General features: G+C 36.9%; 1 protein-coding gene and 1 pseudogene across 7 annotated transcripts in view; both read left to right on the forward strand.

The window, feature by feature from the left end:
• TJP1 (tight junction protein 1) overlaps positions 1 to 25,172 on the forward strand; it is a 270,943-nt gene that overhangs the window by 217,039 nt on the left and 28,732 nt on the right. For all 7 annotated transcript variants that reach the window (XM_036878759.2, XM_036878760.2, XM_036878761.2 and 4 more), the window contains 4 exons: positions 10,949 to 11,088; positions 12,012 to 12,117; positions 14,502 to 14,652; positions 24,931 to 25,039. In XM_036878759.2, the coding sequence (XP_036734654.2) occupies positions 10,949 to 11,088; positions 12,012 to 12,117; positions 14,502 to 14,652; positions 24,931 to 25,039 (506 nt within the window). The remainder of the gene's footprint in view (positions 1 to 10,948; positions 11,089 to 12,011; positions 12,118 to 14,501; positions 14,653 to 24,930; positions 25,040 to 25,172) is intronic.
• Positions 14,771 to 16,488, forward strand: LOC118908814 (Y-box-binding protein 1-like; annotated as a pseudogene).

Genomic DNA, 25,172 nt, shown 5'->3' on the forward strand with positions numbered 1-25,172 from the left:
TAATTCAACAACACAAAATCTGAGGGACACAGCAAAGGCCGTGCTAAGAGGGAAATGTATTGCAATACAGGCCTACCTCAGGAAAGAAGAACAATCCCATATAAACATTCTAAACTCACAATTAGTGAAACTAGAAAAGGAAGACAAATGAGACCCAAAGTCAGTAGAAGGAGGGACATAATAAAGACTAAAAGAGAAATAAATAAAATTGAGAAGAAAAAAACAATAGAATCAATGAAAGCAGGAGCTGGTTCTTCGAGAAAATTAACAAAATAGATAAACCCTTAGCCAGAGTAATCAAGAAAAAAAGAGAGTCTACACACATAAACAGAATCAGTAATGAGAAAGGAAAAATCACGAAGGACACCATAGAAATACAAAGAATTCTGAGAGAATACTATGAAAAATTATTTTGTAACAAACTGGATAACGTCGAAGAAATTGACAACTTTCTGGAAAAATACAACCTTCCAAGACTGACCCAGGAAGAAACAGAAAATCTGAATAGACCAATTACCAGCAAAAAAATTGAATTGGTAATCAAAAAGCTACCTAAGAACAAAACCCCTGGACCAGATGGTTTCACTGCTGAATTTTATCAACAATTTAGTGAAAACCTAATACCCATCTTCCTTAAAGTTTTCCAAAAAATTAGAAGAGGAGGAAATACTCCCAAACTCATTCTACGAGGCCAACATCACTCTAATATGAAAACCAGGCAAAGACACCACAAAAATAGAAAATTACAGACTAATATACCTGATGAACATAGATGCAAAAATACTCAACAAAATATTAGCAAACTGAATTCAAAAATACATAAAAAAGATCGTCCATTGTGGTCAAGTGGGATTCATCCCAGGGATGCAAGGATGGTACAACATTCGAAAATTCATCAACATCATCCACTACATCAACAAAAAGAAGGACAAAAACCACATGGTCATCTCCATAGGTACTGAAAAAGCATTTGACAAAATTGAACTTCCATTCATGATAAAAACTCTCAACAAAATGGGTATAGAGGGCAAGTACCTCAACATAATAAAGGCCGTATATGACAAACAAACAGAAATCTGTTGCATTCCTATACACTTATGATGAACTAGCAGAAAGAGAAATCAGGAAAACAATTCCATTCACAATTGCATCAGAAAGAATAAAATACCTAGATATAAACCTAACCAAGGAAGTGAAAGACATATACCCTGAAAACTATGGGACATTCTTAAAAGAAATTAAAGAGGACACTAATAAATGGAAATTCATCCCATGCACTTGGCTAGAAAGAATTAATATTGTCAAAATGGCCATCCTGCCTAAAGCAATCTACAGATTCAGTGCAATCCCTATCAAAATACCAACAGAATTCTTCAATGAACTAGAGCAAATAGTTCTAAAATTCATATGGAACCACAAAAGACCCTGACTAGCCAAAGCAATCCTGAGAATGAAAAATCAAGCATGGGGTATCTCGCTTCCCAACCTCAAGCTCTACTACAGCCATGGATATACAATGGGGAAATGACAGCCTCTTCAACAGCTGGTGTTGGCAAAACTGGACAGCTACATGTAAGAGAGAAATGGGATTATTGTCTATTCCCATACACAAAATTAAACTCAAAATGTATCAAAGACCTGAATGTAAGTCATGAAACCACAAAACTCTTAAAAAAATATATAGGCAAAAATCTCTTGGACATAAACATGAGCAACTTCTTCATGAACATATCTCCCCAGGCAAGGGAAACAAAAGCAAAAATGAACAAGTGGGACTACATCAAACTTAAAAGCTTCTGTACAGCAAAGGATACCATCAGTAGAACAAAAAAGACATCCTCCGGTATGGGAGAATATATTCATAAATGACAGATCCAATAAAGGTTGACATCCAAAATATATAAAGAGCTCACACACCTCAACAAACAAAAAGCAAATAATCCAATTAAAAAATGGGCACAGGATCTGAACAGACCCTTCTCCAAAGAAGAAATTCAGATGGCCAAAAGACACATGAAAAGATGCTTCACAATGCTAATCATCAGGGAAATGCAAATTAAAACCACTGTGAGATATGACATCAGACCAGTTAGGATGGCCAACATCCAAAAGACAAATAACAAATGTTGGCAAGGATGTGGAGAAAGGGGAACCCTCCTGTACTGCTGGTGGGAGCGTAAACTAGTTCAACCATTGTGGAAAGCAATATGGAGGTTCCTCAGAAAACTCAAAATAGAAATACCATTTGACCCAGGAATTCCATTCTTAGGAATTTACCCTAAGAATGCAGCAGCCCAGTTTGAAAAAGACATATGCACTCCTATGTTTATCGCTGCACTATTTACAATAGCCAAGACATGGAAGCAACCTAAGCGTCCATCAGCAGATGAATGGATAAAGAAGAGTGATACATATACACAATGGAATATTATTCAGCCATAAGAAGAAAACAAATCCTACCATTTGCAACAACACGGATGGAGCTAGAGGGTATTATGCTCGGTGAAATTAGCCAGGCGGAGAAAGAGAAGTATCAAATGATTTCACTCATCTGTGGAGTGTAAGAACAAAGCAAAAACTGAAGGAACAAAACAGCAGCAGAGTCACAGAACCCAAGAATGGACTAACAGTTACTAAAGGGAAAGGGACTGTGGAGGATGGGTGGGAAGGGAGGGATAAGGGGGAAAACAGGGCTTTACGATTAGCACTTACAATGAAGGGGGTTGGGAACATGGGGAAGGCAGTATACACTGAGAAGACAAGTAATGATTCTATAGCATCTTACTACACTGATGAACAGTGACTGTAATGGGGTATGTGGGGGGGGACTTGATAATAAGGGGCATCTAGTAACCATAATGTTGTTCAAGTAATTGTACATTAACGATATCAAAAAAAAAACACTGTGGGACCTCCATATATTGTTTATTATTTAATTTTGTTTGTACAAATGTTTAATTCTGTTTTAACAAGTGATATAAAAATAACTTGATCTTTATGAAAAAAGATTCCGTTTAATGTCTAAAGAAGTCTGGCTTTTTAAAATACCAGCTGCCCCCCCCTTTCTCTTCCAAGATTTCTGAAATTTTGTATATTTTTACTATATATACTTATCTACTGAGGATAATGTCTTCATTTTGTCAGAGGCAATAGAATATAATGAATGATTCCTTTCGGCTTTGAAGCCAGACTTCTGAATTTCAATCTCACTTGCCCTTGGTTACTTGCATGACCTTGAAACCTCTCTGTGCTTTAGATTTTCCATTTGTTATAAAGTAGGCATGGTCGTATATTACAAAGTTATTGTGAAAATTAAATTAATTATTATAATACCTGGCACAAATATTAGCTGCTAGTAGTAGTACGAGGAGGAATATCTTGAGTTAAAGTTCCCAGTCATCCTTTCACATCTGCTCATATTTGACCATTTCTAAGAAGATTTCCTCATTCTGTAGACAAGGTGAGACATTGTGGTAAAGTCCAGGGTTACATATAGTTGACAGATGATTGGGGTCAGAATTAAAACTCTTAGACATAAGTCTTTGACCTTCCTGGTATAGGGAAAATAGGAAAGTAGGTTAATTGCTACTTAACCATCAGGGAACAAAAATCTACAAAACATTCTATTGTTGTCATACCCTACTTGTGTTCCTCTCTGTGATGTTCTGTTCATTAGCAAACATTATACGAACAGCATTCTAAGGAAAACACATTAGTTTGTTTCTTCATCATAACTAGATGACCACTATACCCTTATTGCTGTCTAGAACACAGGTTGGCAAAGTACAACCAATGGGCCAAATCCAGCCTGCTGCCTGGTTTTGCAAATAAATCCATCCCACATAGTGTGACTGAGAAGGTGCAACAGGCAGAATGGCCCACACAGCCACATTCAGAAAAGGTTTGCCAATCCTTGGTCTAGAATGTTAAAATAGTTTTGTTATTAAACTAGGAAACATATGTTGTATAGACAGAATTATTACAGTGATTTTCTTATAGCTTGATGCTTGTTCCTAGGTTCTGTATTTTATTCAGCATTGCTTCAGAACCCACTGTGGACCCAGACCTGTGCTCTTGGAGGAGCTGGGGGTACTGATTCCACAGTGGGTGGCTCTGCTTCATGGTGATGACTGAGTGGCTATCACTGAGAAGATTCTTTCTCTGATTTCGGTGTGGTTCCTGCATAACCAGACAGTGTACGACTTGCAGTATATTTTCTTAACCTCTGCTTGGTTATATTGTACTCTCCCTAGTATTTACAATTAAGAGACCCATTTTATGTCTTTTTCCCTGAGAGGAACAACATATGTTTATTTTTTGTTCTAGCCTATAAACTTCAGTAAAAGTGACTATGGTGCTACTGATTAACCATAAGCAGGTGCAGTATTAAATTTTTATCATAGTAAAAGCTCAGACTAATGAAGATAATGTTGAACTATGGAAAATTTGAGTTGTAAAGATTTACATTTTCTATTACTTACACTCAGTTACTCCATAAACTGACAAACGTTCATCCATGGCCTAAAAAGTTTTAGGGACTGTGTTTTAACAAATAGAGGTAATTTTAATTTATATTTAGCATATCCATTTTATTAAAATGGTTGCTACAGAAGTACTTGAAAACAGTTTAAAAAGATTGAAACTTTGTAAAAATTTTAAATACTGTCTTTATTCAGTGTTTGTTTCTCCTGAGAGAAATGCCACCACTAAATTCTAAAGTTAGTGGTGTCAGTATCTATATGGCTTATGGTATAGCAAATACATGATAGTAAAAACAGAGTTTTACAAATGAGAAATTTCTAAACTAAATCCAATTGTTGACCCAAGTTAACCTGACATATTTGGGATCAAAACTTTTTACTTATACAGTTTGCAAGTAGTATCAATCTTTTAATATACAAGGTTGAATTTAAACTCATGACTGTTCTCTAAAAGTGCCAGGTAAGTCCTAAAACATTCATGTAGGGAATATAATGTATCTCCTTAAATACCTTATAGAATCTTGGGTTTTAAATTAAAGATCTCATATATTTATTTACACCCCGTACTTTTTCTATCACCTTCCGTAATTGTTTTCTTTAATATTAGAGAACTGTAAATATTTCATCTTAGTATACATAGTTTCTGTCAGCTTGGTTCTCTCTGGGACATACATTAAACTGTCAATAGGATAAAAATTATTGTTGAGACATCCACATATATCATTTATACATTTTAGTGTTTCAAAATGTGAATTTCAGATTTTGTTTTCTGAATCTTTGTTTTCAGTCCTTTGTCTTAAATAAAAAAGATTTCATTACCTCCAATTTGGTAGTTGTGTTATTCAAAGTAAGATTTGCATGTGATATTACTGGTAAATAACTTGGTGTAGGTACACTACATTCTCTTTTTCCAGATACACTACAAAGTCCTTCTTGTTTGTTTTTTGTTTCCCCTTCATCTGTGAAAGATTGAGAGGGCCAGGTAGACAGATACAGTTATGTATCTCAGTCAAATTAATCAACCAGTTCCTCACTTCTTTCCCAGCGCTCAGTGCCTTTCAGTTGGAGTGATGCAGTTGCTTGTGAGTGATCAAAAGGCAGCACAGGGTATGTTTATAGTGAAGGTTTTTTTAACCAATAGCTTTGACATCCTGTTCTTCCTGTATCAAAGATTTTTTGATACCACAAATGTATCAGTATATAAGTTATGCCCTGAACAATCTACACAAGATCCCTGTTATCATAGAGCTTATATCCAAGTGAATAAAGCATGTAAGTAAGTTTGAAATATGAAAAAGTATTTGTCTTTAGAGGTAAGTGCTATAAAGAAAATTAGGGTGAAATGATAGCGAAGGAGGGGACAGTATTAATAACATGCTCAGGGAAGGTTTCTCTAAAATCACCTCTTCTTGAAATAATTAAGAAAGAGCCCGCCAGCTGAAGATCGTTACAGAATAAGCACAATGCTGTCCTTAGGGGGAAGCTCACTCAACTTGTTGGGAGAACAGCAAGACGACCAGGGTGGCTGGATTTGAAAGAGCAAAGGAGAGAGTCATTTGAATACTCTCAAGTATTTTTCTTTGGGAAAAATTGGTTAGGGAGGATGTGAAAGTTACTTTTAAAAGTTTATACTTGAATTGTTACTAAATGTTTTAGGGTTTTTTTTGGTAAAATTCTTTGTCTAACATTTCAAAGTGAGTGGAATATTGCCAACCCATCCTGAACTGAGTTTCTGAAGAAAATATAAATTGTTTTTTGTAGGATGAGTCATTCAGTATGTAACAGGAAGTTGGCTTTATAAAAGGATGTTTTACTGGAGTGAATGTTCAGGCTCAGTTTATTTCCTATATTAAAGTTACTTTTAAAGTATGACATAACTAGTTGATTTGGAAAGTGTATTGAGAGGTGTAAGTATTGAAGGAAAGCCCCCTGAAGAATGGGCCATCTGGCCTGTCTTATTAGACAGGGTCCAGTCAGGAGACAGAAAGCACAGTTTCTGTGAACAGAGCAAGTTTAATGTAAAGAGATTAAATGTAACAGGATTGGAGGAACAAAGGATTAGCTAGCTAGTAAGGAAAGAGATAAAAAAGTGTAAGGAGCAGCTTCTCCCCCTGGTGCTGAGAGAGAACACCAAAGAAAGAGGATCGTCCACCCATCCCCAGGGCTCAGAGACAGCTCCTTGGAAAGGGCACACCCATGGTTCATTAAATGGCAGAGAATTTGCTGAGGTGTGTTACCAGATGAACTTGCAAGAAACTTGCCCCCTAAAGTGCTTGGGAAAGCCATGCATGGAAAGGTGTCTCATCAAAGACATTGCACTACAAAACCATCCTAGGGGTCACAGGGAAGGCTGCTGGCCACTGAGTGCTGTTGACTGCTGTGTGCTGCAAGAGCCTGCTGAGGGAGCAGGGTAGATCCAGGCAGGAGTGTCCCTTCCTCCTGCAGTGTCTCTCCAGGTCCTTCTACTGACCAAGCTGCCTGCTCTCTGATGCCTACGCTCAAAGGGCCCAAACAGTTGTGATTTTACACCTGAAGGTTTTCACGTAAAACGATCTTTTACTTCTTGCTGATCTGATTGAGTGTTGTTCTGCTACCCTGGTTACACAGTTGACCCAGTAAGACTTAAAGAAGGCTCTGCTTATCATGAGTCTTAATTTATGTGAACGTAAAATTCTTCAGAGACTCCATGCCACTCCATCTTTGTCTAACAACTATCTTCTCCTGAGCTTTGACCCAGCCCAAAATCTCTAGCTAAATGCATCTTTACCATTAGATTGATATGTACAAGTGAAAATCCCCCAAACAGAACCTTTTCCCCTACCCTCCAGATGAAAACAAAAATGCCCTTAAGAGGGTCTTGAGGTTCCCTGAAATGCCTGAAGCTTCTGTCTGGGCTCCTAGGAGCCAGAGTATAGTCATACTCAGGACGTAAGTTGGACTCAGGACAGAGTTGGTTTTCATGTAGTCAGCTTTCCTCATAATAGCAAAAATTATTTTTCTATAAAAAGCTTAACTTATTTCAGAGCCATTAGGGTAGAATTATGTAAGGAACATAACAGGAAAATGTATTTTTATTGTCAGTCTTATAGTTTTCTTTCAATAATTGCCATGGATAGTAGACTAATTATGTGTATTTCAATTCTGTTTTTTGTCTTGCCATAGATGTAATGGTCACATTTGCTCATAGTAGAACCTTTTAAATGTTTGGAAATGGTTTATTTTTTCTATACTATAACTCTAGATCTCATTGTTCAGCACTGTTGATATTAGTAGTCACCTGTGGCTGTTGTATATTTGAAATGTGACCAGTTCAAATTGAGATGTATTGTAAGTGTGAAATGACACATTGGATTTTGATGACTGAGCACACGAGAAAAGAATGTAAAAATACTTCATTAATAATTGTATTGATTGCACAATGAAATAATACTTTGGATTTATTGAGTTAAATAAAGTGTATTAATTTTACTTCACTTAATATGGGTACTAGAAAATTAAAAGTTACACAAGTGATTTGTTTCACAATTCTGTTGACAGCACTGTCCCAGATATACATGTATTATTGAATCATGCCTCCATCTTTTGGTAGATAACAGTAATGCACTAAAAAGAGCAATGATTTTCTGAATATTAATTGCTTGAAAAGTTTAATAGAATGATGTAATAAGTTCCATCCCTTTGAAATGTTTTTAAGTCATAATAATTGCATTACAAGAAAAAAAGGAGATAGACGTTGAGTCATGAAAATTAACCAAAGATGAAAATACTAGTTTTGTATGATGTACGGAGCCCTGTTGCACAACAAATGGCAATCTATTGGTTATCATTGGGGAGGATATTCAAATTAAAATACTATATTGATTCCAAGTTACCAAGATGGTAGTTATCATTATAGTCAATCACATTTTAAATTTGGGAAGTTGTTTTTTAAGTTACATGAAAGAAGAAAATCAATTGGAAATGTTTGTTTTTGGATCTTATTTTAAGTAAATAAAGTCTACTTGTTGCAGAGCAAAACAAATCTGTAGAACTTAAAATTATGTAGTTCTTTGATCTCTTTCTTTAAAATGTTCATATTTATAACGTATCATTTGCATTTTTTAGTGCAAAGAATGCAGGGAGAATAACTGTTTTGTACTACCCTTTATATTCTGAGGCTTCTAGAGCAATTTGGGGATAAAGTTTAATTGTATTTATTTATTCTTAAGACTTAATTGTGAGATTATGTTACATAAGCAATGGCTAAAATTTTGACCTTTTATGATTTAAAAGTTCATTCTAGTTTGAACTAGAATCTATCTTGACTTTTATAGTTTTTCTCTGAAAGATTTCACTTACATGAATACTCATTTAATATTTATCATTTAAAACTAGAGAATACCACCATAGAATAAGTGAAACAAATCTGAAAATAGAAACTAGGAAAAGTGCTTGTTTTTATCCTTTCAGGAAGATAACCAAGAAGAAAATTTTTCCTGGTAAGAGACTGCTAATAAATATGCATTAGTAGAACCAAATTCTTTGTTTAAAGTTAGACTTAATTCCATTTTAAAATAATACTTTAAATACTAAAATATTTTAAATATTTTAATCTTTACTTGTAACTAATATGTAAATATTTTCTTGTAAAAATAGAAATAGAGAGATAAATCTAAAATTTTTCTTAGCTACTACTCCCTCCAGAGTGAACTGCTGTTGCCTGTATGATTATATCCATTTGGGTCTCTCTGCATGTGGGTTTGTGCATGCATGTGTGTGTGTAGCTACAGAGAGAATTTTCTTTAATACCTCGTTGGTGTCACATCATGTATATTCAGCAGTTGTGCTGCTTCACGTTGTTTTGGAGTTCTCTTCCTGTGTCTACATACAGCTCTCTTTCATTGTAACTTGGTTAATATTTTTAGTTTTAATCTCCAGTTATAAATGCAGTGTGTGCTTATTAAACAAGTAAAACAGGTCAAATCCACCAATTCCACCTCACCCCAGCTCCCAATCCTCTTGAATTAAGCCTTTCTCCACACTTGGACAAATATTTGGCATCATATATAGAGTTTTTAATAATTTTAAAAGGTCAGGCTCTATTCATGATTTCCCAGCTAGCTGATTTCACTTAACAATACAAGGTGAACATCCTTCCCACTTATTTTTTCAATGAAAAACTTCTCATATCATGGAAAGTCCGATTCCAGGTCTTTGTTGTATGTACAATATTATGTAAGCATCTTTGTCCCTTATGTATATACTGGCTCTTTTTATTGCTAAAGTCATGAAAGAGTCTGTTGGTGGTGTTTTTACATGTTCATGGATAGTGCCAGATTACTTTCCAAAAGTAATATTTGATTTACACTTCTCAGAATTCCATATTTCCCATAAAATGGCAACTCCTTATTTTACATTGATGGTTTCCTAACTTACTAGTAGAGCTGAGCATCTTTTCATGAAATTAACTGACCTGTGAATTGCTTCCTCAGCAGATTGCCTGGTTCGTTTTTGTTGATCATTTTCCTTTTGCGTTCTTCTTTTTCATTTTTTTCATCAGTTAATAGTAGCTATTTGGCAAGTGTGTTACAAGTTAAGTCTTCGTAATGTATTTCCCTGTGCAATTAGACATTTTTAATGTAGTGAAATATTTTCATCATTCCTTTGTGGCTTCTGAATTTTTATCTTAACTAACTTTGGGAGATCTCCCCCAATGTAAGATTATACAGATTTGTTCCTGGCATATTTTTTCCTTTCCATTTCTATCTGTCGTTGAGGATATTGAGAAAAATCTGTTGGTTTTTCTAAAAAATGGAATTAAAATTCTCTTAATTCAAATTTTTTTAGTGTTCTTTTACACTCACTAAATTTTTTTGCCAATTTTTTAAGCCCACTTGGTGATTGTATCATCTGAGTCTTCCAAATAGTGCTAAATAATAGTCATTTGTAGGTATCACTGTGCTGTTACTGATCTTAGTGTGAATACATTCAGCATTTCACCATTTAATATGGTGTTAGCTCTTGGTTTTGTATTAATTGTAATTAATGAGTTGTATCTTTGCTTATGATTTTTATTAGAATTGCTGTTGAATTTTTTCACATGCCTGTTTGGTATTAACATTTTTTTCTCTAATACTTGGGCATAATAAGAAACTATATTATAGATTCCTAATGTTGAACAAGCCATACATACACTCTTGAAATAACCCTGCTGTGGTCATTGTATAATAAATAGTATGTTCTTTTCTGACAGTTTGGAACTTTGCTACTGTGGACGTTTCTCTATTTTCTGTTTTATTGCATTGATCTATTTTTCTGTTTCTGTGGCAATACCACTGTAGTATTATGTACTTGCCTTTTATAATATTTAGCTGTTAGAACAAGACCCTTGTCATTGTTTATTGGAAGTTTGGCTATATTTTTACTGTCATAAGTAATTTTCACAATCATCTTTGTGCTTAATAGTTTTTTGTTTTACTAACATACAGTCTTCGGAGCAGAGAGGAAGAGAGAATTTCTAAACCTGGGGCTATCTCAACTCCTGTAAAACATGCAGATGATCATGCACCTAAAACAGTGGAAGAGGTTACAGTTGAAAGAAATGAGAAACAGGCACCCACTCTTCCAGGTAAGCCCTGCAAAATACTAAGTTCAGAAGACATTTGCAATCAAACTAAAGTAATTGTCAAGATTTACAGAAGACTTAAAGGTGTATTATTACTATTATTATTGCTGTTATTGTTTCTACTGTTACTGTGTGTGAGTTTTCTGTCTCTGACTCCTAGAATTTTCCTTATGGGTAGAAGATTGGCATGGATCAGTAGGCTTTCATGAATTTTTTAAAAAAGTTTTTCTAAGTGAAATTATTCATGGTTAACAGCTACTCACAATGAGCAAAGCTATTTTCCAATACTGCTCAATAAAGAGAAGTGTTTGATTGCCTTCAGAAAATGTGTTATTTTGCTTATTGAAAGTGTTTCCATAAACATTTTATAAAGTATACCTTGTATTGCTGTATATGAGACCAGATGTAAGAATATGCAAGGTTCCAAGATCTGGTTGCTTTTGAAAGGCCTGTAGATTTTGGTTCTAATGTCTCTCAGTTCCTTCCCTCCAGTCATCTTTTGCTCTGCTTGTTTAGTAGAAGGAATGTGGGTATTTAAAAATACATTTTAGCACAGTGAAGAAAGATGGTTGCTTTGGTAATCTTAACAGACAATTGTAGGGATTCTCATATTCTTCTGTTATTTTCCCTAGAGAATAGATTTTCAGACCCTAACAGCTGGAGCAGTAGAAAGCACCAGTGACTATGTAACATGCATACTTGTTATAAAGACATCAGAATTATAACTATAAACTGTACTCTAATATGTATATATATATGTATTCCATATCAGGTTCTCAAAATTGAACATTTTTGCTGATGAATTTTCATGCATGTATTTTTACAGACTTTTTATTGTTGGCTATTTCCACTGATTGGTTACATTATTACTCTGTTTTTTTTAATAAAATGATTCTTGTAGAACTTAAAATTTTTCTTTCTTTTAGAACCAAAGCCTGTATATGCTCAGGTTGGACAACCAGATGTGGATTTACCTGTCAGCCCATCTGATGGTGTCCTACCTAATTCAGCTCATGAAGATGGAATTCTTCGGTAATGCAGTTTTAAGCTGTTGTTGTCTTTCTGTCCATTATTAAACATTATTTAAAGTGGGAATTCAGTTGCAAACCATATTATTATATGTACTTCTTAAAATAGTGTATACCACTTACTGCTATGATTAAGGATTTTTTCCTTTTTAATTATTTATGGTAGAATTAGTTGGAGATTAGAGAACAAAGAAACTTCGGTGATGTTTACTTCTTTTCACCACTGTCTCCTACCTAGTTTTTAGGTGAGGAATGACAAAACTTAAAAACAAATTTTCTATTTAGACATCAGAATTTTTTCATAAACTTTCTAATGCCCTAGCATTTAAAAATATATATATTTCTCCATATTTTAGCACTATTGACACTTTGGGTCAGATTGTTGTTTATTGTAGTGGGCCATCCTTTGCATTGTGGCATGTTTTTATTTTCTGTTTCATACTTGATGGGTTTGTGATGTAAATTGTATAACCAGATTTCAAACCATCATGATCATCAAATTGGTTTTTTGTTTCCTCTGTGGTAAAAGGGACATTATTTAAGTAATTGAAAATTACCAAGTTCTTAAAGTGGTTTATATCTAGACCTTTGCTCTCACCTATTTTCTCAACTAAAGACAATTGCGTTGTTACCACAAGACCCAAGCTAGATAGAGAGAGCTCCTGAAAAACAGGGGGTATCACACAAGTTTTAAAATTGTATATTCTTATATGAGGTAACTGAAAATTTTATAACTTGTGAAGACATAGTCTCCTTTTTTCCTTTCTTAAGAATTTACTGGAACTCTTCAGGATTTGTTATATATTTATGACTTGTATATTTATAACTCTTTAAGGTTTAAAAAACCTTTAGTGATTAGATCCCAGGTTTTCCCTGGATGAGCTCTGAAGAACAGACACCAAAGAGGATTGGGGCAGGATTTGTAGCTAAGCCAGCAAGTTTGATTATTCATTCAAATCCAGTGTATGGATTTGATGCAGAAGTAGTAAGTGAGTCTACTTTTTGCCATTTCAAGTAATTGATATAATGCAGACAGAGCAGAGCATCAAGTATCAGTCATCTAGGGCACAGAACACTGTGAAATTGGGCCTAAAGCTGTTCTAAAACACTAGTTTTTAAAAGCAGATTTTACTGAAGATAACAGACTACCATCAACTATTTTCACTTTTTGAGGTGCACTAGATTGGTCAGTGTTAGAAGAAGACTTCCAGGGACCTGGAGTCTTAAGGACTTTGAGGAAATATTTAAAAGAGCTGTCTGTATAATTTGTTTGGGAGAGGAGTCTGAGAGAAGGGTAGTGGAAAAGTAGAATGCACCACCACCAAGGCACTCATTCTTGATAAAACTGGTAGATAGTTCACGGAGGGACCAGTGATGCCAGTAACCCCAGCAGTGAACCTCACCTAACCTACAGGCTCTTAGTTAGTTCCAGATCAGAAAACTGCATCAAATGTGAACATCTTCTAAGTCCTGAAAGCTAAAGTGGTCTTTGGTTGGTTTAAAAGAACTAGACCTATCTCTTCTCTCAACTCATTGATTCATTTATTTGATTTGTGTTTTTTAGTTTCTATTCATTTTTAATAATTTGTTGTTATTTAGTGAATAAAGAGGAAAGGGACTTTTTCTATACTTCATGTTAGAATAGGTAAAAAGAACTGTGTCTTCTTGGCTAGGTATGTGGGGTAGTAATGGGAACCTAAGAGGGTAATTTGTTATTATGATCTGTTTTGTTGTTACCTGTTTCTGCCCAGCCATTCTCCTGAAGCATCCTTCAGTGTTTGTTCTAAGAGTGTCACAAGGTTTTGATACCACACTGATAATCAAGAGGAATGTGTATGCATTAATTACTTCCTGTTCTCTCTCTAGTAAGAAAGGGGCAGAGATTGAATATGGGGCTAATCCAGAAAGGCTGAATGATGAATGATGATAAGATTTTTATTTAAAAATCAAAGGGGCTGTAGAGTAAGTGATCTGTATAAATTACTAAAAGAATCCATCAACTTCAGAGTTTAAAAATCACTGTCTGATGATATGATATGAATTGGGATGGAAATAATGGAAGGTTTTTACCCATTGGGAATGTCCTATATACATCCAAGATTGAAAGTTTGGAAAAATATTAATTTTTTGTATTTGTATATAAAGCATTACTTGCATAATACACTCAAATATTTTAAAACTTATTTTGTTTAACAGATAATAAAAGAAAGTGCTATTAAATCTGATTTGGAATTCTAACACTACGTTTTATTCAGTAAATTAGTGGTATGAGGAAAATTTCAGAGATTATGGCCCTTTATTTCATTCTGAATACTGTTTTCATTGTAGCAATTTGGTATAACTTCAAGCTCTTCTTAACTGTTTCAAATGAAATATTTGTTTTAACAGGCCCAGCATGAAATTGGTAAAATTCAGGAAAGGAGATAGTGTGGGTTTGCGCCTGGCTGGTGGAAATGATGTCGGAATATTTGTAGCTGGCGTTCTGGAAGATAGCCCGGCAGCCAAAGAAGGCTTAGAAGAGGGTGATCAAATTCTCAGGGTATGTCAGTATATCAAAAATTCATGTTCGGAAGTACTTAGATCTCTAGAGAATGGCATCAGACATAGCATACCTACTGTTAAAGTTAGATTGTAGTCAAGTTCAATTGGGAGCGGGCATGGAGAGCTGTCCCGAGAGCGCCCTGGGCAGCCCACGCTGTAGCCGCCTGGTTACCAGCACTTCCCGGAGGAGCTGCAGCAGCCGCCCCTGCTTCTCAGTGCAGCCCACACAGGGCGGCAGCCTGGACAGCCTCACATCAGTGGCACCTTCCAGCGGGGACAAGAAAGTCGTCAGAACGGAGGTTTTGGGAACAGTAAAATAGTTCAGTTTAAGAAATGGATATGGTTTCATCAACAGGAATGGCACAAAGGAAGATGTATTTGTAGAGCAGACTGTCATAAAGAATAGCCCCAGGAAGTCCCTTGGCAGTGTTGGAGATGGAGAGACCGTGGATTTGGATGTTGAAGGGGAAAAGGGTGCCGAGGCAGCAGATGTTACAGGCTTGGTGGAGCTCCAGCGCAAGGCAGTAGACGCGCAGCAGACCCTAACCATTTCGGAGGCCGTCCACGTCACACGGGTCCTCTCCGCAGCACGGGTCCTCTCTGCAGTCACCAGCAGAACGACCAGAGTAGTGAGAGTGGGGGAAAGAATGACGGGAGAGAGCTGCTGAAGGCCAGGCCCGACCACAGTGTTCCAGCCCTCCTGTGCAAGGAGAAGTGAGGGGGCGTGCTGGCAACCAGGGTGCGGGACAGCCAGGTAGACGGTGAGACGGACAGAGTATTTGCCGGGATTAAGGACCACAACTCCCCCAGGGTCCTCCTCGCCAGAGACAGCGCAGAGAGGATGGCAGTGAAGCAGAGAAGGAAAATCAAGGACTTGAGACTCAAGGTCACAGCCAGCTCAACATTGGTACCTATGCAGATGCCCAGAAAACCCTAAACCACAAGATGGCAAAGACAAAAACTGCTGATCCATCAGGGAGAATTCAGCCGCCACCGAGACCGAGCAGGGCGGGGCTGAGTCAGTGCCAGTTTACCGTCTCTCCCATCATCTGGTTTTATCATCCTACAAGAGGGCATGAGTATGAAATTCCAGCAATAAGAAATGTGCAAAGGATTGTAGCTGATGACCTTAAGTGCTTGCATTTGGCCCATTGACCAGATACCTGCACTATCTGCATGATCTGTGCAGCATGGGGGGGGTTATTTTGTTTTCTTTTGTTTTTTTTATTAAGTTATCATTGATACACAATCTTATGAAGGTTTCGTGTGAGCAACATTGTGGTTACTGCATTCACCCATATTATCAAGTCCCCCCGACATACCCCATTGCAGTCACTGTCCATCAGCTTAGTAAGGTGCTATAGAGTCACTGCTTGTCTTCTCTGGTATATGCAGCATGGGGTTTTTATTATTTTTACTTAATGGTTGCTTTATGTAGTGGCAAACTTGTTTTTTGTTTTTTTTTAAAGCCTGGTTTTTCTCAGTACACCTTGAAAGGTTTTTAAATTGTTTTATATCTCGTCAAGCTGAGATTTCTAAGAACCTCGTTTTTAATTCGTAGTAAAAATTTACAACTTGACTTTTTGGAAAAAGTCAAACAGCAACTACCTGTTAGTAAAGGTCTTAAATGATTGTCAAAAAATTAGATTGTAGTATTTGTCACAGTCTCTTGAACCATTTAAATGTTCAGATTAGAAATCTGTCAGGTCTTGGTTGTGCTGAACTTGTCATTTCCCATTCCTGCACTTGCTCTTGTTTATTGTTACGTGTTATAACACAATGTGATGCTTTGGTTATTTTTTAATTATTATTAAAGTATCATTGATATACAATTCTATGTTGGTTTCAAATATACAACACAGCAGTTCAATGGTTACCCATATTACTAAATCCCTACCCCCTCTAGTACGGTCACTATCCATCAACATTGTAAGATGTTACAGAATCATTAACTGTATGCTTTGGTTTCATTTTTTTTTTTTTTCCCAAGGGATATTTTTTCTTCATTATTTTTTGTTTTGGTATCATTAATATACAATTACTTGAACAACATTATAGCTACTAGACTCCCCCCATCAGCAGTTCCCCCACACACAACCAGAGTCACCATCCATCAGCGTAGTAAGATGCTATAGAATCACTACTTGTCTTCTCTGTATATACTGCCTTTGCATGTCTCCCCGCCCCGCTACATTATGTGTGCTAATCGTAATGCCCCCTTTCCCCCTTCTCCCTCCGTTCCCACCCACCCTCCCCAGTCCCTTTCCCTTTGGTAACTGTTAGTCCATTCTTGGGTTCTGTGAGTCTGCTGCTGTTTTGTTCCTACAGTTTTTTCTTTGTTCTTATACTCCACAGATGAGTGAAATCATTTAAGACTTCTCTTTCTCCGCCTGGCTTATTTCACTGAGCTTAATACCCTCTAGGTCCATCCATGTTGTTGCAAATGGTAGGATTGGTTTTCTTCCTATGGCTAAATAATATTCCATTGTGTATATGTCCCACATCTTCTTTATCCATTCATCTGCTGGTAGACACTTAGGTTGCTTCCATGTCTTGGCTATTGTAAATAGTGCTGCAATAAACATAGGAGTGCATGTGAACTGGGCTTCTGCATTTCCTACAGTAAATTCCTAGGAGTGGAATTCCTGGGTGAAATGGTATTTCTATTTTTAGTGTTTTGAGGAAATTCCATACTGCTTTCCACAAGTTGAACTAGTTTACATTCCCACCAGCAGTGTAGGAGGGTTCCCCTTTGTCCACATCCTCGCCAACATTTGTTGCTGTTTGTCTTTTGGATGTTGGCCATCCTTACTGGTGTGAGGTGATATCTCATTGTGGTTTTAATTTGCATTTCTCTGATGCTTAGCGATGTGGAGCATCTTTTCATGTGTCTGTTGGGCATCTGAAGTTCTTTGGAGAACTGTCTGTTCAGCTCCTCTGCCCATTTTTAATTGAATTATTTGCTTTTTGTTTGTTGAGGTGTGTGAGCTCTTTATATAATTTGGATGTCAACCCCTTATCAGATCTGTCATTTATGAATGTATTCTCCCATACTGTAGGATGCCTTTTTGTTCATTGGTGGTGTCCTTTGCTGTACAGAAGCTTTTCAGCTTGATATAGTCCCACTTGTTTATTTTTGCTTTTGTTTCCCTTGCCCAGGAGATATGTTCGTGAAGAAGTTGCTCATGTTTATGTTCAAGAGATTTTTGTCTATATTTTTTTCTAAAAGTTTTATGGTTTCATGACTTACATTCAGGTTTTTGATCCATTTTGAGTTTACTTTTGTGTATGGGGTTAGACAATAATCCAGTTTCATTCTCTTGCATGTAGCTGTCCAGTTTTGCCAACACCAGCTTGAAGAGGCTGTCAATTCCCCATTGTATATCCATGGCTCCTTTATCATATATTAATTGACCATATATGGTTGGGTGTATATCAGGGCTCTTTGGTGTGTTCCACTGTCCTATGGGTCTGTTCTTGTGCCAGTACCAAATTGTCTTGATTACTGTGACTTTGTAGTAGAGCTTGAAGTCATGGAGTGTAATCTCCCCTGCTTTATTCTTCCTTCTCAGGATTGCTTTGGCTATTTGAGGTCTTTTGTGGTTCCATATGAATTTTAGAACTATTTGCTCTAGTTCATTGAAGAATGCTGTTGTTATTTTGATAGGGATTGCATTGAATCTGTAGATTTCTTTAGGCAGGATGGCCATTTTGACAATATTAATTCTTCCTAGCCAAGAGCATGGGATGAGTTTCCATTTATTAGTGTCCTCTTTAATTTCTCTTAAAGAAAGAGTGTCTTGTAGTTTTCAGGTTATAGGTCTTTCACTTCCTTGGTTAGGTTTATTCCTAGGTATTTAATTCTTTTTGATGCAATTGTGAGTGGAATTGTTTTCCTGATTTCTCTTTCTTCTAGTTCATCATTAGTGTATAAAAATGCAACAGATTTCTGTGTATTAATTTTGCATCCTGCAACTTTGCTGAATTCAGATATTAGATCTAGTAGTTTTGGAGTGGATTCTTTGTGGTTTCTTATGTACAATATCATGTCATCTGCAAACAGGGACAGTTTGACTTCTTCCTTGCCAGTCTGGATGCCTTTTATTTCTTTGTGTTGTCTGATTGCCGTGGCTAGGACCTCCAGAACTATGTTGAATAAAAGTGGGAAGAGTGGGCATCCTTGTCTTGTTCCTGATCTTAAAGGAAAAGCTTTCAGCTTCTTGCTATTAAGTATAATGTTTGCTGTGGGTTTGTCATATATGGCCTTTATTATGTTGAGGTACTTGCCCTCTGTATCCATTTTATTGAGAGTTTTTATCACAAATGGATGTTGAATTTTGTCAAATGCTTTTTCAGCGTCTCTGGAGATGATCATGTGGTTTTTGTCCTTCTTTTTGTTGATGTACTGGATTATGTTGATAGATTTTTGAATGTTGTACCATCCTTGGATCTCTGGGATGAATCCCACTTGATCACAATGGATGATCTTTTTGATGTATTTTTTAATTCAGTTTGCTAATATTTTGTTGAGTATTTTTGCTTCTATGTTCATCAGGGATATTGGTCTGTAATTTTCTTTTATTTTGGTGTCTTTGCCTGGTTTTCGTATTAGAGTGATGTTGGCCTCATAGAATGAGTTTGGCAATATGCCCTCCTCTACTGCTTTTTGGAAAACTTTTAAGGAGCATTGGTATTAGGTCTTCACTAAATGGTTGATAAAATTCAGCAGTGAAACCATATGTCCAGGGATTTTGTTCTTAGGTGGTTTTTTGATTACCAGTTCAATTTTTTTGCTGGTAATTGGTCTATTCAGATTTTCTGTTTCTTCCTGGGTCAGTCTTGGAAGGTTGTATTTTTCTAGAAAGTTGTCCATTTCTTCTGCGTTATCCAGTTTGTTAGCTTATAATTTTTCATAGTATTCTCTCAATTCTTTGTATTTCTGTGGTGTCCTTTGTGATTTTTCCTTTCTCATTACTGATTCTGTTTATGTGTGTAGACTCTCTTTTTTTCTTGATTAGTCTGGCTAGGACTTTATCTATTTTGTTTATTTTCTTGAAGAACCAGCTCCTGCTTTCATTGATTCTCTCTATTGTTTTATTCTTCTCCATTTTACTTATTTCTGCTTTAATCTTTATTATGTCCCTCCTTCTACTGACTCTGGGCCTCATTTATTCTTCCTTTTCTAGTTTCATTAATTGTGAGTTTAGACTGTCCATTTAGGATTGTTCTTCTTTCCTGAAATAGGCCTGTATTGCAATATATTTCCATCTTAGCACTGCCTTCGCTATATCCCACAGATTTTGTGTTGTTGATTTATTGTTGTTATTTGTCTCCATATATTGCTTCATCTCCGTTTTTATTTCATCATTGATCCATTGATTATTTAGGGTTTGTGGGCTTTTTCGTTTTCTTTGTGTAATGTATTTCTAGTTTCATACCTTTGTGATCTGAGAAGCTGGTTGGTACAATTTCAATCATTTTGAATTTATTGAGGTTCTTTTTGTGGCCTAGTATATGATCTATTCTTGAAAATGTTCCATGTGCACTGGAGAAGGATGGGTATCCTGTTGCTTTTGGATGGAGTGTTCTGTAGATGTCTGTTAGGTCCATCTGTTCTAATGTTGTTCATTGCTTCTGTTTCTTATTTTCTGTCTGGTTGATCTGTCCTTTGGAGTGAGTAGTGTGTTGAAGTCTGCTAAAATGAATGCATTGCATTCTATTTCCCTCTTTAATTCTGTTAGTATTTGTTTCATATATGTAGGTGATCATGTGTTGGGTACATAGATATTTATAATAGTTATATCTTCTTGTTGGACAGACCCTTTTATCATTATGTAATGTCCTTCTTTGTCTCTTGTTACTTTCTTTGTTTTGAAGTCTATTTTGTCTGATAAAAGTACTGCAACTCCTGCTTTTTCCTCCCTGTTAGTTGCATGAAATATCTTTTTCCATCTCTTTACTTTTCAGTCTGTTTATGCCTTTGGGTTCAAAGTGAGTCTCTTGTAGGCAGCATATAGACAGGTCTTGTTTTTTTTATCCATTCAGTGACTCTCTGTTTTTTGATTGATGCATTCAGACCATTTACATTTAGGGTGATTATCAATAGGTATGTGCTTATTGCCATTGCAGGCTGTAGATTCATGGTTACCAAAGGTTCAAGGGTAATCCCATAGTGTCTAACAGTTTAATTTAACTCACTTCATATGCTATTAGAAACACAACCTAAAGGTTCTTTTTTTCTTTTTTTCTTCCTTTTTCTTCCTCCTCCATTCTTTGTATGTTATGAATCATATTCTATACTCTTTGTCTATCCCTTGGGTGACATCTATTTAGCCTTAGGAATACTTCCATGTATAGGAGTCCCTCCAAAATGCACTGCAGAGGTGGTTTGTGGGAGGTAAATTCTCTCAGCTTTTGCCTATCTGAAAATTGTTTAGTCCCTCCTTCATATTTACATGGTAACCTTGCTGGGTAGAGTATTCTTGGTTCAAGGCCCTTCTGCTTCATTGCATTAAATGTATCATGCCACTCCCTTCTGGCCTGTAGGGTTTCTGTTGAGAAGTTTGATGATAGCCTGATGGGTTTTCCTTTTTATGTCATCTTTTTTCTCTTTTTACCTGCTTTTAAAAGTCTGTTTTATCCTTGATCTTTGCCATTTTAATTATTATATGTCTTGGTGTTGTCTTCCTTGGGTCCCTTGTGTTGGGCGACCTGTGCACCTCCTTTGCTTGAGAGACTATCTCCTTCCCCACACTGGGAACGTCTTCAGCAATTACCTTCTCAATGACACTTTCTATACTTTTTTCTCTTCTTCTTCTGGTACCCCTATTATGCGAATATTGTTCTGTTTGGATTCGTCACACAGTTCTCTTAATATTCTTTCATTCTTAGAGATTCTTTTTTCTCTCTGTGCCTCAGCTTATTTGTGTTCCTCTTCTCTAATTTCTATTCCATTTACCGTCTCTTCTACTACATCTAATCTGCTTTTAAATCCCTCCATTGTATGTTTCACTTCAGATATGGAATTTCTTAATGATTGGATCTCTGACTTAAATTCGTTCCTGAGTTCTTGAATATTTTTCTATACCTCCATAAGCATGTTTATAATTTTTATTTTGAATTCTCTTTTAGGAAGATTGGTGAGTTCAGTTTCCTTTGGCTCTTTTCCTGGGGTTTGTGAGATTTTGGTCTGAACCATGTTCTTTTGATGTTTCATATTTCTGTGTGGTGCCCACTAGTGCTCAGAAGCTGCAGTCTCTGGAGCTGCTCAGCCCCTAGAATGAGGTTGGGGGTGGTAGTGGAGTGGAGCCTGCTACCTGGGGGGAGGAAAGATATGTTTCCTAATTCCCATCTGCGGTACCTGTCTCCAGTGTCAGAGCCAGTGGGCCAAGTACACAGGTGTAAGCCCCTGTGCTTTGCGTCTCTAGCTGTTGTGGGCGGGGCCTCCCTGTGGCTGGCCTGATGCCAGCACAGTGAATGCCAGTTTGTGAACTGGTGCTGGCAGGCTAGGAGAAAGGCGTAGCAGGCTGCATGTCACAGTGGGGGGCCTTGGAGCTGAGTAGCCAGCCAGGGGAATGGAGCGCCTGAAGCTCCTCAAAGCCCCAACCAGCTGGGCAGTGCGCACCCAGACAACCTTGTCCAGCTCTCCCCTCATCCGTGCAGCAAGCTCTGTGCAATCCCTGCCCCTTCAGCAGCCCTTTCCCTGCTAGGAAGCCTCTCAGACCACCTGCCTTTCCTCTGACACAGAGTGGCTGGGTGTGGATCCCCTCCTCCACAAATGGCCGGAATCTCAGTCTCTCAGGCACTCTGCCTGTCCCAGCTTGCCATCCTCCGGAGCACCACACAATGAAGGTTTCTGCTCGCACAGCATATCTCCAGGGCCAGGTGTTCAGCAGTCCCAGGCTTCCACCCCCTCCTCACTCCATTTCTCTTCCTCCCGCAGGTGAGCTGGGGTGGGGGAAGGGCTCAGGTTGCCAGATTAGGGCTTTTGTACGTTACCCCATTTCATGAGGTCTCTCTGTTCATAAGGTCTGGTTTAGCCTTCCTTCTTGTTGCTGTTTTAGGGTTAGTTGTATTAAGTAAGTATATTTTTGTACTATTTGTGGTTTTGGGAGGAGTTCTCTGTCTCACCTCTCATGCCACCATCTTGAATCTTGCTTTGGTTTCATTTTAATCTTTGGTGTTACTGACCCTACAGAAAAATAAATTTTAGATCCCTATGTAAAGTAGGTAGTCTTTTTAGGTTCACCTAAACATTCAGTCTGGCAAGACTTCTACCATGGGCCACAACTTGCCAGCAGGCTAACGTCAAGTTCCTCTCTCATGTGACTAGTCTTTGCAGCAGTCCCACATAGCCTTCTAGGACCTTCTTCACCCCAGGTGATGGCTCAGGCACAAGGAGATGGGGTATATACATCAGGCAAACATAAAAGCTGCTCTGTCTCTGAAGCATCAGACCCTCCAGAGACAGGACCAGTTACAAGAGGCAGAAAGCCCAGTTTAGATGCAGTCTACCAATGGGGTCTTTTTCCTTTTCCCTTTTTTTCTTTGTGTTTGTTTATTTTACTTTTTGATAAGCAGTGTTGCCAGTAATGTAGTACCATCTTTATCTCTTCACAAAATCCTCAAACCTCCTGGCAGATAAAGTACGTCCTGTTTAATCAAAAGATCAAGTCTATCAAATGTGAGTCACTTATTTTACTCTACCTCTCCACCTCAAATTGTTGTTGCCACCTCTGTTCTGATCTGTTCCTTCATTCAGACCACCACTTGCCCATTTCCTGAATTCTGCCTTTTCCTGCTCCAGAATCTTGCTGCTTTGGCTGCTTTGTTCATGTTTTTCCTTTCCCTCTCTAATTCTTCACCTGGCTTCCATTGTCTTACTTCTTTCCTTTTGCTGTTGAACTTGATGTAGGTATAGTTGAGTCCTTTTGCTTTCTTTTCAACCATTGCTGTCACGAAGTTTCAGAGTCTGGCTTCCACCTTAACTACTACTGAATTTGAATTTCCATAAGCCATCATTGACCTAAGTCATCCTGAGCCCTCATTTTCCTTTATTCATTAGCAGTGTGTTGACTGTCTTAAGTAATCCTTGAAGTGCCTTAGTCCTTGGATTTCTTAGATGCCATTCTGGTACTCTCCTAATATTTTTATGTCTTTTTCTTCCTTCTTTAATGATTCTTCTAAAACTTGGGAAGTCAGCAGTTCCCTGCTTCTATCTTAACAGTCTCCATCTTGGGTTTGGTTGCTCAAGTCAGCAGCCCACAGTCAGAATATTTTTACTCTGAGCTCTTTTCCTAAGTCACCTTAGACTGTGCCAACTACCTATGCCATTTTCATCATCCTCCTTTCCCTTTAAACTTAGCCTGTCAAAAAAGTCAAGGCATCATCTCTGACTTATGGATTTCCATCTGACATTGTATTGTGATTACTCCTGATAATATTTACAAGCTCTCAAATATACCATGTATAATAAAGTTCAGTGTACTAAAGAAATCAAACACACCTGTCTCTTACGCACCTCATATATCTTACTTGAACTAATCAGGCATATGTCTTTCTTTAAATATTTCTTAATAGTTTACTTACTTTTGCAACAGAAAAGTAGATTTTGTGTGTGTGGAAAATTTCCAAAGGTGAAAAGAGGAAATTCTACCTGTAATCCTACACACAGCCACAGGTAACACTTTGATAAGTTCCATTTGTCCTCAGGAGCTTCTAATACATTGATTTGGGAGACATTGATCCTACATCATACAGGTGCTCTTAAAGAGATGGCACAATGCATACACTATTTCTTTTTAATCTCATTTCCTTTTGATTTCTTTTTCAGAGATTATTAAAAAGTAGGGCTCTATTGTACATACACAGAAATTTTAAAAATTGTTGTAGTTGAGGTATAATTGGCATATGAAAGTACATTAGTTTCAGGTTACATTCATAGAATTTATAATTTAAAAATTTAAAGCCAAGAGATTGTACAATAATAAATATTTAGAATTCATCTTTTTTGGTCTAAATTTTGCAATAGATTTTTTAATGGGAGGATGTATTGTGACCACTCTGATTTTGCACTTTCTCTTCATTCACTTTATTTACTTGGTTCCTATTTTTTAATTAGAGTATATTCTTTTCTCCGAAGTAAAATTTTCCCTCCTAAAGATGTAATATTTTCAAATTAGGTAAACTCTTGGGAACATCAGTGTCTTGTGTAGATAAGTATTTTCATAATCTTTAAAATACAGCCAAGGGTAATTCGTGAAATGTATTTTAACAGGTAAACAATGTAGATTTCACAAACATCATAAGAGAAGAAGCCGTCCTTTTCCTACTTGACCTCCCTAAAGGAGAAGAAGTGACCATATTGGCTCAGAAAAAGAAAGATGGTGAGATACTGTCAGAAAATGGAGAAAACCTGTATAAGTTTGAGGACTTAGGGATTTTAGTTTTCAGTTTTTAAAATTAATCATTTGAAGTTGAGTGAGAAATGAACTTATTAATCTCAGAGAGAGTTTTTCA

The sequence above is a fragment of the Manis pentadactyla genome, chromosome 18 (assembly GCF_030020395.1).
Source record: "Manis pentadactyla isolate mManPen7 chromosome 18, mManPen7.hap1, whole genome shotgun sequence".
Classification (NCBI taxonomy): Eukaryota; Metazoa; Chordata; class Mammalia; order Pholidota; family Manidae; genus Manis; species Manis pentadactyla.